Source organism: Lactuca virosa, chromosome 5 (assembly GCF_052849685.1).
Source record: "Lactuca virosa cultivar CGN04683 chromosome 5, Lactuca_virosa_CGN04683_v6, whole genome shotgun sequence".
Lineage (NCBI taxonomy): Eukaryota > Viridiplantae > Streptophyta > Magnoliopsida > Asterales > Asteraceae > Lactuca > Lactuca virosa.
Genome location: NC_136430.1, coordinates 345,148,018 through 345,167,347, shown reverse-complemented (window position 1 = coordinate 345,167,347; position 19,330 = coordinate 345,148,018). Strand labels below are relative to the sequence as shown.

Here is a 19,330-nt window from a genome sequence, read left to right as displayed (position 1 = left end):
CATGTATCCATATGAGATGAATCAAGATTTGCTGGACAGGTACCACCAAAGCGTGAGGCAAGAGCGCTATGAGATCATTACCAACATGATCACCGCTAGGATGGGGAGTGGAGAATCCCTAACCGCTCATTTGCAAAGGATGCAAAGGTATGTTGATCGTCTTCTCAAACTTAATGTTAAGTTTGATGAGGATTTGGCTATCGACATCATCCTCCACTCGTTGCCTTCCTGCTACAACCAGTTCAGAATGAGCTACCACATGAACAAAGAAGAGGTCACCCTGAGTAAACTTCAAGGGCTCCTGAGGACTGCTGAGAGCAACCTCAAGGACAAATCTATTGCATCATCCTCTACTGTAGCTTCTCCTGTGCTGGCAATTGGCCAAGGAAAGGGTAAAAAGAGGAAGGCTCCTTCTAAGAGCCACCAAAATGGTAAGACCCAAGATGGTTCCTCTTCTAGTGGGACCAAAGCAGGTTCTATTAAGCCCTCTTCTGACCCCAAGGAAGCAGAGTGCTTCTATTGCCACCAGAAGGGCCACTGGAAACGAATCTGCCCTAAATATCTGCAAGATATTAAGGATGGGAAGATAAAGCCCACCTTTGCAGGTATGTATTTAATTAAATCTAGTAACTCATCACTTGCTACTTCATGGGTCCTTGATACTGGATGTGGTTACCACATTTGTTCTGATTTACAGGGGCTAAGAGAAAGTAGGGAAGTGGAGCATGGAAGAATAAACTTGATCATGGGAAACAAGAAGTCCTCACCAGTCACCAAGATCGGAGTTTATTCCTTAGTGTTGAGTAATGGGTTAGGGCTAGATTTAAATAATTGTTGCTATTCGTCAGATATAGCAAGGAACATCATTTCTTTTCATGGATTGTTTAGACAAGGTTTCAGATATTCATTTGATAATAGCAATGGTTCTATTAATGCTTATTTGAATGGTGTTTTTTATTTCAATGCATTACCTTGTAATGGGATTTATGAATCTGTGTTGATTATAGATAATTTAGGAAATGATGTCTTGAATATTGATTCATCCACATGTTTGGACAAAGCATGCTTGTGGCATTGTCGCATTGGCCATGTAAACAAGAAACGCATAGCCCAACTCCAAAAGTGTGGAGTCTTGGAATCATTCGACCTTAGGGATGATGATATGTGTGAGTCTTGTTTGCTTGGGAAGATGACCAAGTCACCCTTTACTGGTTCTTGTGAAAGGGGTGAGGGTTTATTGGATCTCATACATACAGATGTATGTGGACCCTTTAGATCCACCACAAGGGACGCTTGTCGCTTCTACGTGACTTTTACAGATGATTATAGCAGATATGGATATATCTACTTAATCAAGCAGAAGTCAGAAACCTTTGAAAAGTTCAAAGAGTTAAAGAATGAAGTAGAGAATCAGTTGGGCAGGAAAATCAAGATGCTTCGATCTGATCGAGGAGGAGAGTACCTAAGTCTTGAGTTTCACGACTATCTAAAAGAATGCGAAATAGTTTCGCAATTGACGCCTCCTAGAACGCCACAATTGAATGGTGTGGCTGAGAGACATAATCGAACCTTGTTGGACATGGTTCGTTCGATGATGAGTCGTGCTTCGTTACCGATCTTATTCTGGGGGTATGCCTTAGAGACGGCCGCCCATATCCTTAACTTAGTTCCCACCAAGAAGGTTACAAACACACCTCACGAGATGTGGACAGGGAAAGCTCCCTCGTTAGCACATATCAAGGTTTGGGGTTGTGAAGCTTTCGTAAGACGAGAGACTCACGACAAGCTAGAACCTCGTAGTGAGAAGTGTTATTTCATCGGCTATCCACAAAAGTCTTTTGGCTATCTCTTCTATAGACCAAGTGACAATGTTGTCTTTGTTGCTAGGAGAGGGGTTTTCAGAGAGAGAGAACTCATAAGTCAAGGAGACAGTGGGAGTCAGATTGACCTTGAAGAGCTTCAAGAGTCAGGAGATGAAGGAACCTCTGACACCGGCGTTCAACCTGAGGAGGAAACTCCTGTTGAACCAATTGATCAGTCCTTACCTCTTAGACGTTCGAGTAGAGTTAGTGTTCCACCCCAGTTTTATGGTTTCCATATTACTACTGACGGGGATACGTTTATTAGTGATAGTACACTAATAAATCTGGATGAACCTAATAGCTACAAGGAAGCCATGGCAGGCCCGGAGTCTACGAAATGGAAAGAGGCAATGGACAGCGAGATTCAGTCCATGTATGACAACCAATTTTGGAATTTGGTTGATAATGTACCAGGTCGCAAGACAGTCGGGTGCAAGTGGATCTTCAAGAAGAAGACAGACATGGATGGGAAAGTGCGCACTTATAAAGCACGATTGGTCGCGAAGGGCTTTACTCAAACTCCTGGAGTTGACTATGATGAGACCTTCTCGCCAGTTGCTAAAATAAAGTCTATTAGGGTAATGCTCGCAATAGCTGCATTTCATGACTATGAAATATGGCAGATGGACGTTAAAACCGCTTTTCTTAATGGGAAGTTGGCTGAGGATGTTTACATGAATAAGCCAGAGGGTTTTATCGATGTGAAGCATCCCAATAGAGTGTGCAAGCTTGAAAAATCCATTTATGGATTAAAGCAAGCGTCTCGCAGATGGAATCTTTGTTTTGACGAGAAGGTCAAAGAGTTTGGTTTTCTGCGAAGCGAAGATGAGTCATGTGTGTATGTCAAGGACAGTGGGAGTATAGTGAGCTTCCTCGTATTGTATGTCGATGACATACTACTCATAGGAAACGACATCCCAACCTTGCAGGAGGTCAAGTCTTGGCTTGGGAAATGTTTCGCTATGAAGGACCTCGGAGAGGCTGCGTATATTCTGGGAATAAGGATAGTGAGAGACAGAAGTAAGAGACTGATAGGACTCAGTCAGGATACATACTTGGAAAAGGTACTAAAACGTTTTAGTATGGAAAATTCCAAGAAAGGGGAGTTGCCAATTCAATGCAATACCAAACTGAGTAAGACTCAGATCCCGAGTACAGAGGCAGAGATAGCTGATATGAGCCGAGTACCTTACGCTTCCGCAGTTGGCTCGATTATGTACGCTATGACCTGTACCCGCCCTGATGTGGCTTTCGCTTTGAGCATGGTCAGCAGATATCAAGGGAACCCTGGTAGAGCACATTGGATTGCTGTCAAGAATATTCTTAAGTACCTACGAAGGACCAAGGAATGGTTTCTAGTCCTCGGTGGGAGTGATGACTTAAGGGTGCGAGGGTACAGTGACGCTAGTTTTCAGACGGATCGGGATAATTACCGATCGCAGTCGGGCTGGGTCTTTACCCTGAACGGAGGAGCAGTAACTTGGAAAAGTTCCAAGCAAGAGACCGTAGCTGATTCAACGTGCGAATCAGAGTACATTGCGGCAAGCTAGACGTCAAAGGAGGCTATATGGTTGAAGAACTTCATAGGAGACCTTGGAGTTGTGCCATCCATAAAGGAGCCCATGGAAATTTTCTGTGATAATGAAGGAGCGGTTGCCTTGACCAAGGAACCAAGGGATCATGGCAGATCTCGACATATCGACAGGAAATACCATTTTATTAGACATCGGGTAGAAGAGGGACTCCTCGTTGTGAAGAGGGTATCGTCGGAAGATAACCCAGCAGATCCCCTTACGAAGGGACTGAGTAGGGTCAAGCATTTGAAGCATGCTAGGAGCGTTGGGCTAAAGGACGATATTAGTTTAGATTAGATAGGTAGGAAACTTGTAATGGATAATTTTGTATTCAACATTTGATGATTAAATAAAGATGTGTTATTTATAAGAAAGGTTACTAACTTGTGTTGATTATTTATCTATTGTTTAAATTTTGCATGTTTTGACTTTCTGAATAATAAGATTATTCGAACGGTCCACAATCGCTCATATGTTGGAAGTAGATATGAAAGAAGATTGTCATAAATTTGTTTGTAGATTGTCTAAAAGGTTTTAGACATAGCAAAGGTTTGCTACAAAGTTTATGAGTGCTTATGAAATATGTTTTGAGCATTGGAATAAACCCGCACTTGCTAGTATCACTTCATGAAAGTTATCACAAGTGATCGCAAGATGATAATATCATATAATCTTTAAACCTAGAGATATGGTTATTGTTTGCTAGTTGATTATGCATTGATAACACGAAAACGCATCAGTAACTTGATGTTATAAAACGTATTATTGTGTGTAACTTAGCTAGTGGATAATAAAAGCATATAAATCAAAGTTTATCTGTTCCTTTTATTCTAAGAGAATAAAAGCGATATCTTGGCCACTCGATGATTTGGTTTGACTTATGTGTCGGGCCCGGTCAGGATGAAGTTGATGTGTTCAACTAAATTCTATGTCGAACAAATCAGAGATCGAGAAACAAAATGCTGGACAATAAGTATTGTCGGCATGATATCTAGAACAGAGGATTATACGATCCCTTATCTGAAGGACAGGATTTTTGATCAGAGTTGACAGAAGCGTATAAGAGCTACGATTGCTAACCGGATCCTGAAGTCGTATGTGAGATATAGTTACTAGACTTATCCAAGTGGGAGACTATTGGATTAGTGTCTAAGTCCGTAACTATATTTGGTATGTACTTGACCCGGTTATGCATGGTCCTTTTGGGTTGCCTTCACCAAAGCAACTTGACAAGGTAATTTAAGAAAAGAGAGAGGATATTATGGTTTATTAATATATTATAAGAATAATATATTAAAGGAGAAATCATATTTATTTAATTAGTATTAGTCATAAATTAATTAGGAATTAATTTGGTGACTAAAAGAGATTAATTAAATAAAGGGGCTTAAACTGTCAAGTGTGTGATAGTTGAGTTTTGGGCTGGGAAACCTAATGGACTAAGGGGGAACGAAATTATGATGAAGGATCATCATATTTTCGTCCAAGGCCCTATTCCAGAAGGTTCCTTGGGCTGTTTGGTCATTAAGCTGTCCATTAGGGTTTAGACTGAAACCCTAGCAGCCTACAGTATAAATAAGACCCTTAGCCTTCAATTTCCGGCCACTTGCTTCCCAAGTGACTCTAAGCTCCAAGAAAGAAGATTCAAGCTTCCATTGAAGAGGTAAACATCTAGATCTGATGTTATATGTTAATTTCGAAATTATGTATGCTAGATTAGAGTTTGTAAGTCTTGGATTCATTGCATGTACAATAGAGAAACCTAGATCCAAGCATTAGGGTTTGTATGAGTACATAGGATTGTTCTTATGCATATAAACTATCACAGACTTAGTGCCAAAACCCTGGCGACTATGCAGACTTAGTGCCTGTTGTATTAACCTTGGTGACTATGCAGACTTAGTGCCTAAACTCTGGCGACTATGCAGACTTAGTGCCTGTTGTATAAATCCTGGCGACTATGCAGACTTAGTGCCTAAACCCCGGTGACGATGGACTTCGTGCCGATTCCTTAGGAATGAATGAACGAGGAATAGTTGATTCTTAGGGTAGATCCTTAAGAGTAAAGAAGATAATGGGGATGTGTAATTGGGTTGATTGTTTTATGTTTAAACATAATAATTATATTGTTGTGGGTTGAAAACCCTATGTACTCACCAGGTTTCCCAACCTGACACACTCAAGCTTATTTGAATCACATGTGCCGATATGAAGCCACTTTACACTGAGAGATTTAAAAGAGATGTAGATCACTAGTGTAAATGAATGTAAGTTCTGTTTATGTTTATGTTTCTGTATTGACAATGACATCCCACGGTTTTGAAAATGAATAAAAATACATTTCTTCGGAAATGCTTTGATAACGTATTTATCATGTTTTACTGAGAACAAATTCCGCAACACTTTTATTAAAAGAGATACTCTGATTTTTATAAAGCATAAACAAAATTGGTCTTTTCTAGCCGTGAAAATCGGGATGTCACAGAAGAGTATTAGGGTTTAAGTGAGAATCTACCTTCGAGAATTGGTGATTAAGTTTGGATATGACTGAGTTCTTGCTATGGAATTCCTGATTTTTTTGCTATCAAATTTGAAACTAATTTCCAGCAGAATAGTATTTGTGGAAATTCACTTTGGTATTTTGAGCGGGATAAATCGATGGGGAGGGGCTAATTGAATGACACATGACAAAATTGTTCTTATTTATTAGATTAGGGGATGTTAGAAAAATAAAATCAGAACCACAAACACTGTGGAACTTATTATAACGATATGTTGTAATAAGTGTGATTTCATCTAACACATTTTTTGTTATGAAAAAATCACATTAATTAAGAGTCGATTTGACACTACACTTAATTAAGAGTGGAAAACCACCTTGTGCGTCAAATTCAACTTCCAATTTATGATGGTTTACTACCGACAATCACTGGGAATGATGATATCATTAGCCAACTCTAGTGCTTTTTTGGTTGAAATATGGATTTGAAATTCTTGTTATAACTTCGCATGAAACGAAGTTTAATAATGTATTGACAAAACTGCACAAATGGTCCCTGTGGTTAACTGAAAATTGACACTTTGGTCCAAAAAGGTTTGGACTAGCACAAGAGGTCCAAACTTTTCATTTTGTTGCGAGTTTGGTCCACTTTTCTCTAAACTTTTTCATAATGACTATTTTGCCCTTATTTTTTTTTCTTTTTCAGTTTTTTTATTATTTAAATACTTTTTTTGATTAAAAGAAAAAAAAGAAAAAAAGAAAATTTGCATTTTCTATTTTATTTTTATAATTTTTTTTATAACAAAATAAAAAAAAATAAAAATGAAAAATCTCTCTCTCTCTCTCTCTATCTATCTCTCTCTCTCTCTAAGAGAACGTCATCGCCCTTACTCCCTCACCCAAGCTTTACTCTCGTCGGAAATCGTGAACACCACCGGAAGAAAAGATGAACACCACCGACAGAAAAGATGAACGCCACCAAATCGAAGCTCTGGCAGCGAAACCCTAACCCTAAAAGTTCCAGGCTGTGACACATAGATCGAAGCTGGGGATTGAAGCGATGACAACCTCTGAAAACCCTAGGGTTTTAGGAAATGAGAATGGTAGCAGCCTCTGAAGCTCACCCGAGGGTCGTTTGATGGAGCCAGGAGGGTCGAGAGACGGCGTGGACGGTGCTAGGGCTTGTGTTCTGTTCATCTTGAAACCACCATCGTCTTCTTTCTTCTTCTGATCCAATCGGTCGGCAACACACGAAGGAGGAATAATGACTTCAGTCCTCTGCCTTTGTCTAATCGAGAAGAGGGACCCGATTGGAAGCAGCAACAGATTGAGGGGGATGTATGTGGGTGGTGATCGTCCGCAGAAAGGGGATGAGGAGGAGGGTTGGGAGTGGGTTTCTCCGGTCCTTGTCTGATTAGGGAAGAAAGAACTTGAACGAAAGCAGAAAAGAAACACGAGAGCAACAAATAAACTTGGTCCTATGGTGGTTCATCTGTGGTGGTTACACAGTCACGAGGAGGGCTGCCGGCAAAAGGCTATCCCCGAAGCCTTCATTCCCTTTCTGTTGTGATCGGCAACAAAACGTAAAAGAGGATGGAGGTCTTCGATCCTCTGTTGATCCGAGAAGAAGGAAGCATTAACGGAGGCAACAGTTGGTGGCGAGGGAGGTGTTGGTGGTGGCGATGGCAGCCCATTGGCTCGCCGGTGGAGTTGTTCTTGATGGTCACCGGAAATGCATCCACCTCCGGTGGTGTTTTTACCATAAAAATGAAGAAGAAAAGGAAGAAATGAGAGAGAGAGAGAGAGAGAGAGAGAGAGAGAGAGAGAGAGAGAGAGAAATTTAATTTAATTTTTTATTATTTTTATTTTTTTTAAATCTGAAAATCAGGAAAACAATTAACAAAAAAGAGAAAATCATATTAACAAGGGCAAATCCGTCATTTTGAAAAAAATCAGAATAGATTGGACCAAACAAGCAACAAAATGAAAACTTTGGACCTCTGCTGCTAATCCAAACTTTTTTGGACCAAAGTAGCAATTTTGAGCAAACCACAAGGACCATTTGTGCAGTTTAGTCTAATGTATTTATAAAACTCGCATTGTTTGGTAAATCCGTAAATGAAATAGCAAAAGGACAACTTTTTAAGGCTTAACTAAATCCGTAAATGAAATAGCAAAATGACAATTTTTAAGGCTTAACCAATCCAAATTCATATTTGCTTGACAACTAGGATATCTGAATGACTGAATTGTTATATATATCTGGTAAATATCTAAAATTTGATAATTGTTATATATATCTGGTAAATATCTAAAATTTGATATTTGTACTTATATACGTAAGTGTTAAATGGGTTCCTCAATATCAATGGCATTCCGTAAATAATATATTAAAGATAGTTTTAGAGAATTTGTGTATATGTTAAATCATTATGTTTTACATAAAATTAGAGGATTATTATTGATTCTATAATAAAGAATAATTGTTCGATAGAGATTGAAACAAAAAAAAAAAAGTAAATTACACGAATGGTCCCTATGGTTTGGGGTAATTTACGTGTTTGGTCATCAACTTATTTTTTTAACTCGGAAGGTCCTTACTGTTTGTTTTTGTTACGCGATTGGTCCCTATCTTACCTTAAAAAGACTATTTTGCCCTTGATTTTTTAATTTATTTAACTAAACACACCCCTACCCCAACCCCCCACCTTACCTTACCTACGTCACAATTTTTTCCTATTTAAATAATAATCTTTTTAGGTGAGACAGGGACTAAGCGCGTAACAAAAACAAAGAGTAGAGACCAAACGCGTAACAAAAACAAATAGTAGTGACCTTCCGAGTTAAAAAAATAAGTTAGGGACCAAACACGCAAATTACCCCAAACCATAGGGACCATTCGTGTAATTTACTCAAAAAAAAAACAAATTATATAACTAACAATCCATAAGTAAATTAGCATGTGTGTAGAGTGTTTGATAAAACTAAAATTTTTATTGTTGATTGATTGCAAGCTTTTAATGATTTAGAGATAGTAAAGTTTCTAAAATGTTAAAAGACTTTTTATTTTTTGTTCATAAATTCTTTAGATGTTGTATCAAATGCGTTGAAACGCGTTGAATTCTAGCAGATTCAGACGTGTCTTATGAATTGTTTCATTTAGAATTATTTTTGATGGTTGAAAAATTGTGAATATAATAAAAATGGCAATGCCTAGAATTAGCATAAAACATATTGAATCAATGATTGATTTATGTTATAAACTTTTAATAAAAAAAAAGACAAAATTGCCTAATACCATTAGAATTTTTACAGAATAAACAAAAATTAAAATATTTTTCATTCTGGCCATTAATTTTGCAGATGTAAAATGAATAATTGGAAAGTGAGTTGCTAAATGCACTGTGAATGGTTTATCGTATATAAGACATATTGTTCTCATTTTTACATTATATGAAAACCATCTAAAACATGTATTTTACATCATTTAAATTTTTGATATGGAAATGGTCTTGAAGATTCATACCCGAAAAAAACATTTTTTTTACATAAAACCTATAACTTTTATATCATGGATTTACTATGGAAATTGTCTTTAAAAAATTCTTCAATAAAAATTTCAATTTATTTTTGTATTTTTATAGATAAATTATGTATTTTTACAAGTCAAGTCTAGGAAAAAACAATTAGTATTCTTTTTTTTTTTTTTCTCAAAACATGGTATTTAAACTATATTGGTGAGATTTTCAAAATTGATGATTATTGCAATAAGCCTTTAATTTTGACTTTAAATAAGTCAATTTCTATTTTATGATTCACATCACAAACCTTTTAATATCTATTTAAAAACATATTCTAAACGTTGAAAATTATTTAAAACTATTATTTTATTTACAATTTTTCCCGTCCATGAACCAAAAAGACATGAGTCAGTCATGACTCATGAGTCAAGATATTAAAATTAACGTCTCTTTCTAAAACCTAGATATGGATTTACATTTAACAAGGTCAATTAATGCAATTGGTATTCAATCTGAGCCTGAATCCAATTGTAACCCATTGATTTTGCTGTTGATAATCCGAATTCTTGTATAGATTACAATCCAGTCCACAAATCGCCAACTTATTGTTCCCGATTCATCCACCTCATTGATCCGATGTTGGCAGCAGCATGCACCGCCACCGTATTCTACCCGCGTTTTACTCCAGACTCCGCCATCCGCGCCGCTCCGGCATTGAATCCAACTCTTTCCGTTAACTACTCGCTTCACCGACCTTGTCGTTTACTTACTTCCTCACCGCCGGCTGATTTCAAGGTTTATGGCGACAAGAAGTCACAGCTTCCCGAAGTGTTCGATTCTTCAGGTTTTATATTCTATATTAAGATGTAGCGCGTTTTTAATTATATCATCTCGTTTTTGCTTTCTGTGGACAGAGAACGAAAATTTAGTGTCGGAAGAACAGAGTTACGAAGAAATCGACATCGGATGGTTACCTGCATTTCCTCATGTATTGGTTGCTTCTATGTCGAATTTCCTTTTCGGTTTTCACATCGGGTAAATCTCCATCCACGAATGAATATTACATGAATGTAATCACATACATATGAATAGAATCACCAACAATTTTAAATTCAAAATTTATAATAGACTCCTGGTTTATGATTTTGAATATACTTTAATGGTGTAATGCAGTGTAATGAATGGACCTATTGTATCTATTGCCAAAGAGCTAGGGTTTGAAGGCAATTCAATACTTGAAGGGCTGGTTGTCAGCATCTTCATTGCAGGTGCTTTTCTGGGAAGTGCAGGCGCTGGTTACCTGGTTGATCGACTTGGTTTCAAAAAAACCCTTCAGGTCGACACAATACCTCTGATTCTTGGTGCCATTTTAAGGTATTTTTTGTTTGAATTCATATAACTTTCCTTTCACAATTTTAGTAATATGTCTAGTCCTATGTCTAAACTCTAAAGTTTATACAAGAATTTACAAATTGTTAACACCTTTGACACATAGAATCTTTACTGTTTTGACAGTGCACAAGCCCACTCTTTGGATCAATTATTATGGGGACGATTTTTTGTGGGTCTTGGTATAGGAGCAAATGCAGTTCTTGTCCCTATTTATATATCAGAGGTATATTTCTTTCTGAGGCTTCTTAGTAATTTTTTGTTGAATGAATTGTCCTAAATCTTTCCCAGATATATAAGAACTTAGACTGATTAGAAGCTCAACGTTTCAAAACTAAAAATAACACAACCTTACATTAAAGAATATAAATGTCATAAAGTTGCAGCATCTCATTACATCATGGAAGCAAATCCTTATAAAGTCATCACCATTTTTTGCAGGTAGCTCCAACAAAATACAGGGGTACATTGGGGAGTGTGTGCCAAATTGGCACGTGTACTGGAATTATCGCCTCCCTCTTTCTTGGAATTTTCTCAGACAGTGATCCTCATTGGTAAAACTCTTTTCTTTTTGTTAATTAGGATTTTTGGTTAAAAAAATGGTCTTTTATTTTTATCACCATTTATTGAACTTTTGACAGGTGGAGAACAATGCTGTATATAGCAAGTGTACCCGGTTTTATTCTAGCACTTGGTATGCAGTTTGCTGTAGAGAGCCCCCGTTGGCTATGCAAAGTAGGGCCCATTTGGGATTTTCTCAACTTAACTCCCAAATAATTTCAATCACAAGTTCTTGAAAAAAAGGGCACAATTTTGTTACCAAGTAAAAAATAAGCTTACAATGAAAAAAAAAATGATTTCAGAAGATTGTATTGATTGATTGTGAAGGCTGGGAGGCTTGATGAAGCTAAAGAAGTTATCTTTAATCTGTGGGGTCCATCTGAAGTTGATAAAAGCATTGAAGAATTTCAGTCTGTTCTTAAAAATGATGGTGGTGATTTGGACAGCAGATGGTCAGAACTTCTAGAAGAGCCACATTCTAAAGGTAGTCTTATTGTTTTAATATTTTATGTTGTAAATTTTTAAATGAATTACAAATTTTTATTGTTTTAATGTTGTAGTGGCATTGATTGGAGGGACTCTTTTTGTACTTCAACAGTTTGCTGGCATTAATGCTGTTCTTTATTTTTCATCTTTGACTTTCAAAGATGCTGGAATCTCAAATGGTGCATTGGCAAGCTTATATGTTGGATTAACCAATTTTGCAGGTTTTAAATGTGGTGTTATTTATTTACATTCTGGTCCTCATGCATGAATCCATATGCCACTAAATTTTTTATTTTTGAAAATAATTACAGGTGCACTTTGTGCTTTGTATTTAGTTGATAAACAAGGGAGGCAGAAGCTTATAATTGGAAGTTATCTTGGAATGGTAAGATCTAACAACTTCTTCATGTAAATCAATCATTTTAGCCTAATCACATGAGGGTAATTTTGTCTTTTAGTAAAAGTAGGAAGAATGGAATTGATCACCTTCTTCTACACACCCATAGCAATTGTGAAATCCATGAAACATGGAATTTGAAGGAATTAATTTGGCAACCAAACATGTCATGTAAATTGTAATGGAATCTTGAATTCCAAATCCGTTGTATTCCCCCAGAATCCATGAACCAAACAAGTTGGTAAAATAATGCATAAATTGATAAAAAAGTTGGTAAAAAAAAAAATAAAAATAGAAACATGGCTATATAAATCAGTAAAAAGTTGGGTAAAGAAATGAAACATAGCTTCATAAATTGGTAAGAAATCCACTTTGATGCATAAATTGATCCAAAAAAAAAAAAAGGTGCAACTTTATTATATAAATAAGTGTTTTACACTATTCTTTATATACATTTGTTTTCTTTCCCTACTAAACTTTAATTATTACTTATGCTTACAGGCAATATCAATGTTTCTTGTTGCCTCTGGTATCGGCTTTCATTTAGATGAAGAGCTTCGTAACAACTTATCAATTTTAGGGACCATCTTGTAAGAATAGTGTTATTACTATTATATCATCTTTAATATTATTAAAGTATAATTTTTGAATTTTTTTTATTTAATATTAAGGTACATATTGACATTTGCAATCGGAGCTGGTCCAGTAACGGGTCTTATTATACCTGAGCTTAGCAGCAGCAGGACACGTGGAAAGATCATGAGCTTCAGTTTTTCAGTTCATTGGGTATGATTTTTTTTTTATTTATTAGTAGTTGTTGATTTTTTAATATTATTTTGTGTATTTTAATTCAGGTGTGTAATTTCTTCGTTGGACTATTCTTCCTGGAGGCGACAGAGAGATTCGGTGTGGCGCCGGTTTATGGGAGCTTTGGTGTGGTGTCGTTATTGGCAGCGTTGTTTTCTTACTCTTTCTTGGTTGAAACTAAAGGACGGTCTCTTGAAGAAATTGAGATGTCACTAAACCAAAGTTTCACCGAACGGGACTAGTTGTGATTTTTGAAAGAGAGTTGGATAATTTGAATGAAATCTATTTGAGTGTTGACTTTATATTCTTAGTTTGTTATATGATGAAACCTAATAAGATTTAGAAATCAAACATATTTTATGTTTTAGATTTTGATTAGTTTCATATTTAAAAGGAAGCTTATCGTAGGAAAGGGAGAATGGAATCTACAAACTAGCTAAAGACAATGGGACATAGAAATCGTTAGGTTTATTAAGGATGCCAAGAGTCGAGCTTTAGTGAAGGATGAGGATACAAGAGGAAATCTCATAATTATTTTCATTCTTTATTTAATGAAGGATTTGAATGTGGAACGCTTTTTTCGTCGGATTAGTTGCAAGGAAGTGAAAGTGGCTTTGAGGATGGTGCTTTCATTCGCATCGGGTGTAGAGTTGAGGTTGGCGACACACATACGTAGGTTTGATTGTCCTAGAATCGTCTCACATATAAAAGTGTTACCACGCCTGTGAATGTTAGGTTCTCTGTCTTTTGTTTCCATTTGAAGATTTCTCCAACACCTTTTTCTCGAGTTATTTTAAGGAAGGGGTATTTTGATCATTTTCATCATACCCGACGTCTGATTTTGATTTTTAACAGAGTTAGCCACAAGGATCAACTTGTCTTGTCTAGCATTATCCTAAAGTTGATACCTTTTGAAAACCACTTGGACCATTTCTAAATTCTCTCTAAAATTTGTTATGATATAGAATAAAAATTAAAAATTTGATCCATGTGGTTGGCACCAATGTACACTTTGGTCCAAGTATTCAAAATTTGATGTGACTCTTTCTTGTGGTTTGTAAATGACCATATTATCCTATTTTTACTTTTTTTTATTATTATATTTTGGGCATTAAACATTATAATATGGACCCTAAACAACCACCATAATCAAATATCTAACCTAAAATCGAAACCAAATTAAAACCTTTGAAAAGTCAAAACTAAATTCAAGCCTATTATTGAAAATTCATAACATAAACAATATCCGATTCCCCAGCTAAATCTAACCCTAAATTAGAATGTGAAGGAAAAAGAAGGATGAGTAGATGTGACAATGTCAGAGGAGGCAGACGTAGCTATTGTTATACTCGCTCTTGAAGTGAGATGAAAGAAAAAAGTGGTCAGAGGAGATGAGGCAACGCGTGAAAGACAAATGATAGAGGAATGAATCTCGATGATGGTTTTGGAGGCGGTATTGATGGACCATCAACAAGAAAGGAAGAGGCGGGCGAAGGAGCTAAGGTGGCAGGGGAGATGGTTGGTGGTCGTGAGGTAAACAGATGAGATGGTTGGCAATGTAATTTGGGTCTATGGATATGGTAACTAACTCAATCATTAATTCTTTCAAACAAGACAAAAGTTGTCTCTTTTATATTTATAAAAATAGTTTATGCAGTTCATATAATAATAAAACAAAGAAAAAAGACATATTAAGGGTAGATTAGTCACTTTACCTATCATAATATAATGTGCTTAATGGGAAAAAGGCAAAAGGATTAGGTGTGTAAATTTTTCAAACCATGAGGATGAGCCACAAATTTTTTGAATATTTGGGCCCAAAGTGCACACTATTGCTAACCACATGGACCAAATTATAATTTACTCTATTATCTACTAATAATTAATTTTTATTTATTTACGTCCGTTTAAATAACAACCACCAACCAATTTTTTATACACAAAAAATGTGCGGGAGTGCACCAACCAGGATCCGCCAACAAGGACGATGGGATTTGCATAGACATTGGCTGCTCGGTTGACCGTTGGCATGTCACTCTCAGTTTTCACGCATTGACAAATCGGAGCAATCATCGTCTTCTTCTTCTTCTTCTCTCGATGCGCCGGGGCTAGGACTATCTCTATTGGTCTTATAGATTTTGTCTGGAGATCTTTTGAGCTCTTGTTGGTTGTGTATTGACCTAGTTCGATCAATTTTGAGAAGAGATAGGGTTTCTCTCGCATGTAAAAGAGATGGATTCCACGGGTATTGATGGCGGTGGCGAAGGAGTGAGTTTAATAGAAAGAGAACGGTCTCATGTGGTGGAATTAGCGGCGTCGACCGAAGGTTCCGATCCAGTTTCGGAGGACCAGATAACTCCTCTTTTGACGCAATCAGACAAGCCCAAACTCAGTATATTTACCGTCTCGTACCCTAAGCGAAAAAACAACAAGGTATTTTAGAAATCCATACCTCAAATTGAAGAAAATAAACCCTAGTTTATGCGTAGTTTGTTGCTCATGTCTGTAGCTTTGATGTCGGTTTTATGACTAGAGCTCACTTTTTTTTTGTAGGAATTATTCACGCTCGCTTATATCCGAAATTGGTTATTGTAGCGTTTCTTGATGAGTAACCAGTAATATTTGTGGTCATTGCAGGACCAAATTGCAAGATTAATTGAAACGGAGACATCGCCATTTACACAGTTTATAATATGGATATGGGGCGGATCTAGGTATTCCGGTATGCTAAGCATGGTTTTATCATCTTCTATCTACTTCATCATGGAAGTTCTTCAGGATGTTGGCTCTGGTTAGTAATTTCTTACTGTATTGGAACAATTGCCTTTACTAAATTACTAGAATAACAGTAAATGTGAACATTCTATAGTTATGTTCCAGCTACACAAAAAAACTGACAAAAAGACTACGCTTAAACTGTATGCTTGATGTGTTTACTAAGTTTCTTATGCAATCAGAAATAATGTGTACAAGGATTTCATGTTACTGCTTGGATTATTGGCATTAAGGATTGCTACTAGTTTGTCACCAGTTTATCTCACTTATTTTTTGTAATGACAGCTCAAGCAATTCCTCTTTTTGAGATAGCATTTACAAGATGTGTAATCATCTCCATATTATCATATATGTGGTTAAGAAGAAGTGGAGAACCAATATTTGGACCTCCAAATGTCAGGAATCTTTTAGTTTCAAGGGCTCTTACTGGATGTATATCTTTGTTAACTTTCATTTACAGGTAAGTTTTCTTCCAACACCACCTGCAGTTTGAAAAATTAATAGTACTTTATCATTTGTCTGGAAGTGCCAATTTCTCTTAATATTTGGTTGACACTTTATTTATTTATTTATTTTTTAATTTTGCAGTGTTAAGAGATTACCTATGTCTCAAACTATGATATTAAGCTTTACAACTCCAGTTATGGCTTCAATCGCAGCACGCTTCATTTTGCATGAGAATTTGAAATTAGCAGAATTAGCAGGTAAAATAGCAATTCTATTTAAGAAACAATTGATCATATTTAGAATTTGATACAATGCATTTCAAAATTCTACAATCTATATGATTTTAATCAGAGTCCATATGTCACCACTAACACCAAAACCTAGTAAGTTAACATATTGTAGGACTGTTTTTACAGAATATTTAGAGTTACATTACCAAACTATGATCCAAGGAGTCATTATTTGTTGTTTATATCTTCTATTCAAGTCTAAACATTACCCAATTATGTTGGTTGCTAAATACTTTTTACAATTTGGGTATTATACCTTCACTAATAGCAACCTAGTTTCATAAATAGTAATGTACTTTTATTTGTGTAGGATTCTTAAATATCATTGTATTAATGATTAGTATTCATTAATTAAGCAAAATATCATTTCATAATCATATAATCATATTTTGACATCTCTTACCAATGTCTAAATATTTAAGTATAATCTCATAAAGTTACTAGATATTACATATAGTAACAATATTCATACTCAATTTGTCCATATTCATTTAATTTATGAATATACCATAACAAACCCTAGCTAAGATTTATGAATATCAAGATTTAGGATTTTTTTCTTTGAAATCCTTTACATGTTTTTCTGTTAATTATCATTTCCAACAAGTTTGATAAACATAATTCCAAAATAGGATCAAATTGAGTCTTGAGATGAGAGGGTGTTAAGATTTGATAAAAAATGTCTAAAATATGGAAGAGATTGAAGGTATTGGTTTTTCATTTTTTCTGATGATTGATTTTTTTTTTTTTTTTTTTTTTTTTCAGGTATTGGTTTCAGTTTTTTTGGTGTGCTCTTTATACTTGGATCACCTATCAGCATACAAGGTACATAAGTGAGTTGGGAAATCCATGTAACAGTCCCTTCCTTCCTTATCAACAGCCACATAAGCAGGGTTGGCATGTCAGCACCCAAAGGACTATAGTTGTCAAGAATACATTTTTTAAATGGTGAAAAATGCAGTTACCAAATCTCTTCCTTTTGTTGTTCAGAAGTTTCAGGAGAAGGTGGAGGTGTCCATGGAGTAGGCCATGTTTTTGCAGTTTTGATTGGTTCATTATCATCATTGGCTGGTGGAATAAGTTACTGCCTTATAAGGGCTGCAGCAAAAGCCTCTGACCAACCTATGTAACTATGACTTTTTCATTTTATTATTATTACTTTTTTTATATTAAAAATATAAAATAATAATGTTGGTTTCTGTTTCAGGGGTACTGTATTTGCATTTGGCCTTCTCTCTAGTCCTGTTGCAGCAATATGCATGATCGCCACCCAAGTAAGACTATGATTTGGCTGAATTTCCTGTGTTTATCTTTATATCTTATTTGTTTAATATTTTGTTGCAGGAGTTTGTGCTTCCTAGCTTCTATTCTTTCATTCTTATGATTGTTCTCAGCATATTGGCCTTTTTTGCTGAGGTGATTATGCTTAAACTTACATAATATACAATAATATATCATTAAAATTTAAAGCAAGGGCAAATTCCTTTACTCTCATCACCAGTAATAGCAATGTACTTACATTTTTCTACCAATAGGGCATTGTATTTATTTTGCAATTTTTCCCTAAAAAATAATATTATTTTGCTGCAGTTATTTCTGGCACGTGGGCTTCAACTTGAAAAAACCAGCAAAGTTGCAAATATTCAATACCTTGAGGTAAATTCTAATTCTGGTCAAGAAACATGTTTCATTTAGCTCCAATTAAAAAAAATGGCTTCAAATTTTCATATAAAGTAAAATTTATGAGATTGAATTGGAAAAAATGGTCCCAAAAGTTTTGGGATTTTTTTTTGAGAAAACATAAAGAACATATTCTTGATGGATAAGGGTAGATATTGTAACCTTTTGTAGTATACACAATTGCATCTACCTTTATTACAAAGGGAGCTTCCAGGAAGCCTGCAAAAATGTCAATACAATAATAGAAAATATGTTTTTTTTTTTCAGGTGGCTTTATTTGAGTTATGGGGAATGGGATCTTCACGAGTGATTGTGTCATTTGGTAAATTTGTTGGATGCTTTCTTGTATTTGTTTCAGCTTTTTGTACCATTTATTTTGGACCAGAGAAAGAGATAGAGATGGAGTGACATCAGCATGTCTTACAAAGGTTAGCCATGCCATCATGTCACCACCCATTTTTGTTTTTGTAAACATTTATTTTTTCTGAAAGAAACAATATACCAACCATAATCAGATATATATAGAAACAAATTTGGTCTATAGCTGTAATTATAATATTATTTACATCACTTAAGTTATGTTTTTAAAAAAATAATCCAACTACATGATGTAATATTATCTAATTTACATGTCACGAAATCAGGGCTAGAATTAGATAAGTTGATACGTTTCGTTATCTAGCTACAATTATAGTATAAAAGTTAATGGAGTTTGTTGTTTAACAAAAAATATCTTTGGATCATGCATGTTATTTGTTCAAGACATGGAAGTGTTTGGATATTTTATAAATGCGATTATTGTTTTATTTGATAATTTGGTTTTGATTATCATTTGTTTTCTACAAGAAATTTATTTTTAAGATTAAACTATAAATTTAATAGTTATTTATAGTTTTTATCGGAAAGTAGACCGGTAGATGCTTATGCAGAGCTTGACATTGTGTAAACCATCATTAAGTTTGAATTCTAAAATTGCTTTAAAATTCTTTTAAGTAGCACATGTTGTATAGTTGCAAAAACCGATATGAATTGAACAAATGG

At 35.4% G+C, this 19,330-nt stretch overlaps 2 protein-coding genes across 4 annotated transcripts; both read left to right on the top strand.

The window, feature by feature from the left end:
- Positions 1-9,916: 9,916 nt before the first annotated feature.
- Positions 9,917-13,464, top strand: LOC145116072 (Major facilitator superfamily protein). Its single transcript, XM_079052435.1, has 12 exons — positions 9,917-10,301; positions 10,372-10,492; positions 10,631-10,831; positions 10,973-11,072; positions 11,288-11,400; positions 11,488-11,581; positions 11,735-11,891; positions 11,968-12,114; positions 12,205-12,278; positions 12,792-12,880; positions 12,962-13,076; positions 13,145-13,464. The coding sequence occupies exons 1-12, from the start codon at positions 10,094-10,096 to the stop codon at positions 13,337-13,339; spliced, it is 1,614 nt and encodes a 537-aa protein (XP_078908561.1). The 5' UTR covers positions 9,917-10,093; the 3' UTR covers positions 13,340-13,464.
- Positions 13,465-15,031: 1,567 nt separating this feature from the next.
- Positions 15,032-18,828, top strand: LOC145117430 (putative membrane protein YMR253C). Of its 3 annotated transcripts, none has more exons than XM_079053720.1 (10): positions 15,032-15,530; positions 15,735-15,888; positions 16,158-16,332; positions 16,461-16,576; positions 17,375-17,434; positions 17,603-17,735; positions 17,817-17,883; positions 17,954-18,025; positions 18,200-18,265; positions 18,557-18,828. In XM_079053720.1, the coding sequence occupies exons 1-10, from the start codon at positions 15,330-15,332 to the stop codon at positions 18,695-18,697; spliced, it is 1,185 nt and encodes a 394-aa protein (XP_078909846.1). In that variant the 5' UTR covers positions 15,032-15,329; the 3' UTR covers positions 18,698-18,828. The 3 variants fall into 3 exon arrangements, with proteins under 3 accessions (XP_078909846.1, XP_078909845.1, XP_078909847.1); XM_079053719.1 differs by having other exon boundaries at positions 15,033-15,530; positions 17,600-17,735; XM_079053721.1 differs by having other exon boundaries at positions 15,395-15,530; positions 15,651-15,888; positions 17,600-17,735.
- Positions 18,829-19,330: the final 502 nt, after the last annotated feature.

What these genes read in the sequence shown, in the direction of transcription:
- LOC145116072 (XM_079052435.1), top strand. Translation starts at nt 10,094, where the DNA reads ATGTTGGCAGCAGCATGCACCGCCACCGTATTCTACCCGCGTTTTACT. An exon ending in GCCCCCGTTGGCTATGCAAA is followed by an intron (nt 11,582 to 11,734) that starts GTAGGGCCCATT and finishes TTGATTGTGAAG; the next exon opens with GCTGGGAGGCTTGATGAAGC. An exon ending in TCAGTTTTTCAGTTCATTGG is followed by an intron (nt 13,077 to 13,144) that starts GTATGATTTTTT and finishes ATTTTAATTCAG; the next exon opens with GTGTGTAATTTCTTCGTTGG.
- LOC145117430 (XM_079053719.1), top strand. Translation starts at nt 15,330, where the DNA reads ATGGATTCCACGGGTATTGATGGCGGTGGCGAAGGAGTGAGTTTAATA. An exon ending in CTAAGCGAAAAAACAACAAG is followed by an intron (nt 15,531 to 15,734) that starts GTATTTTAGAAA and finishes TGGTCATTGCAG; the next exon opens with GACCAAATTGCAAGATTAAT. An exon ending in ATCACCTATCAGCATACAAG is followed by an intron (nt 17,435 to 17,599) that starts GTACATAAGTGA and finishes TTTGTTGTTCAG; the next exon opens with AAGTTTCAGGAGAAGGTGGA.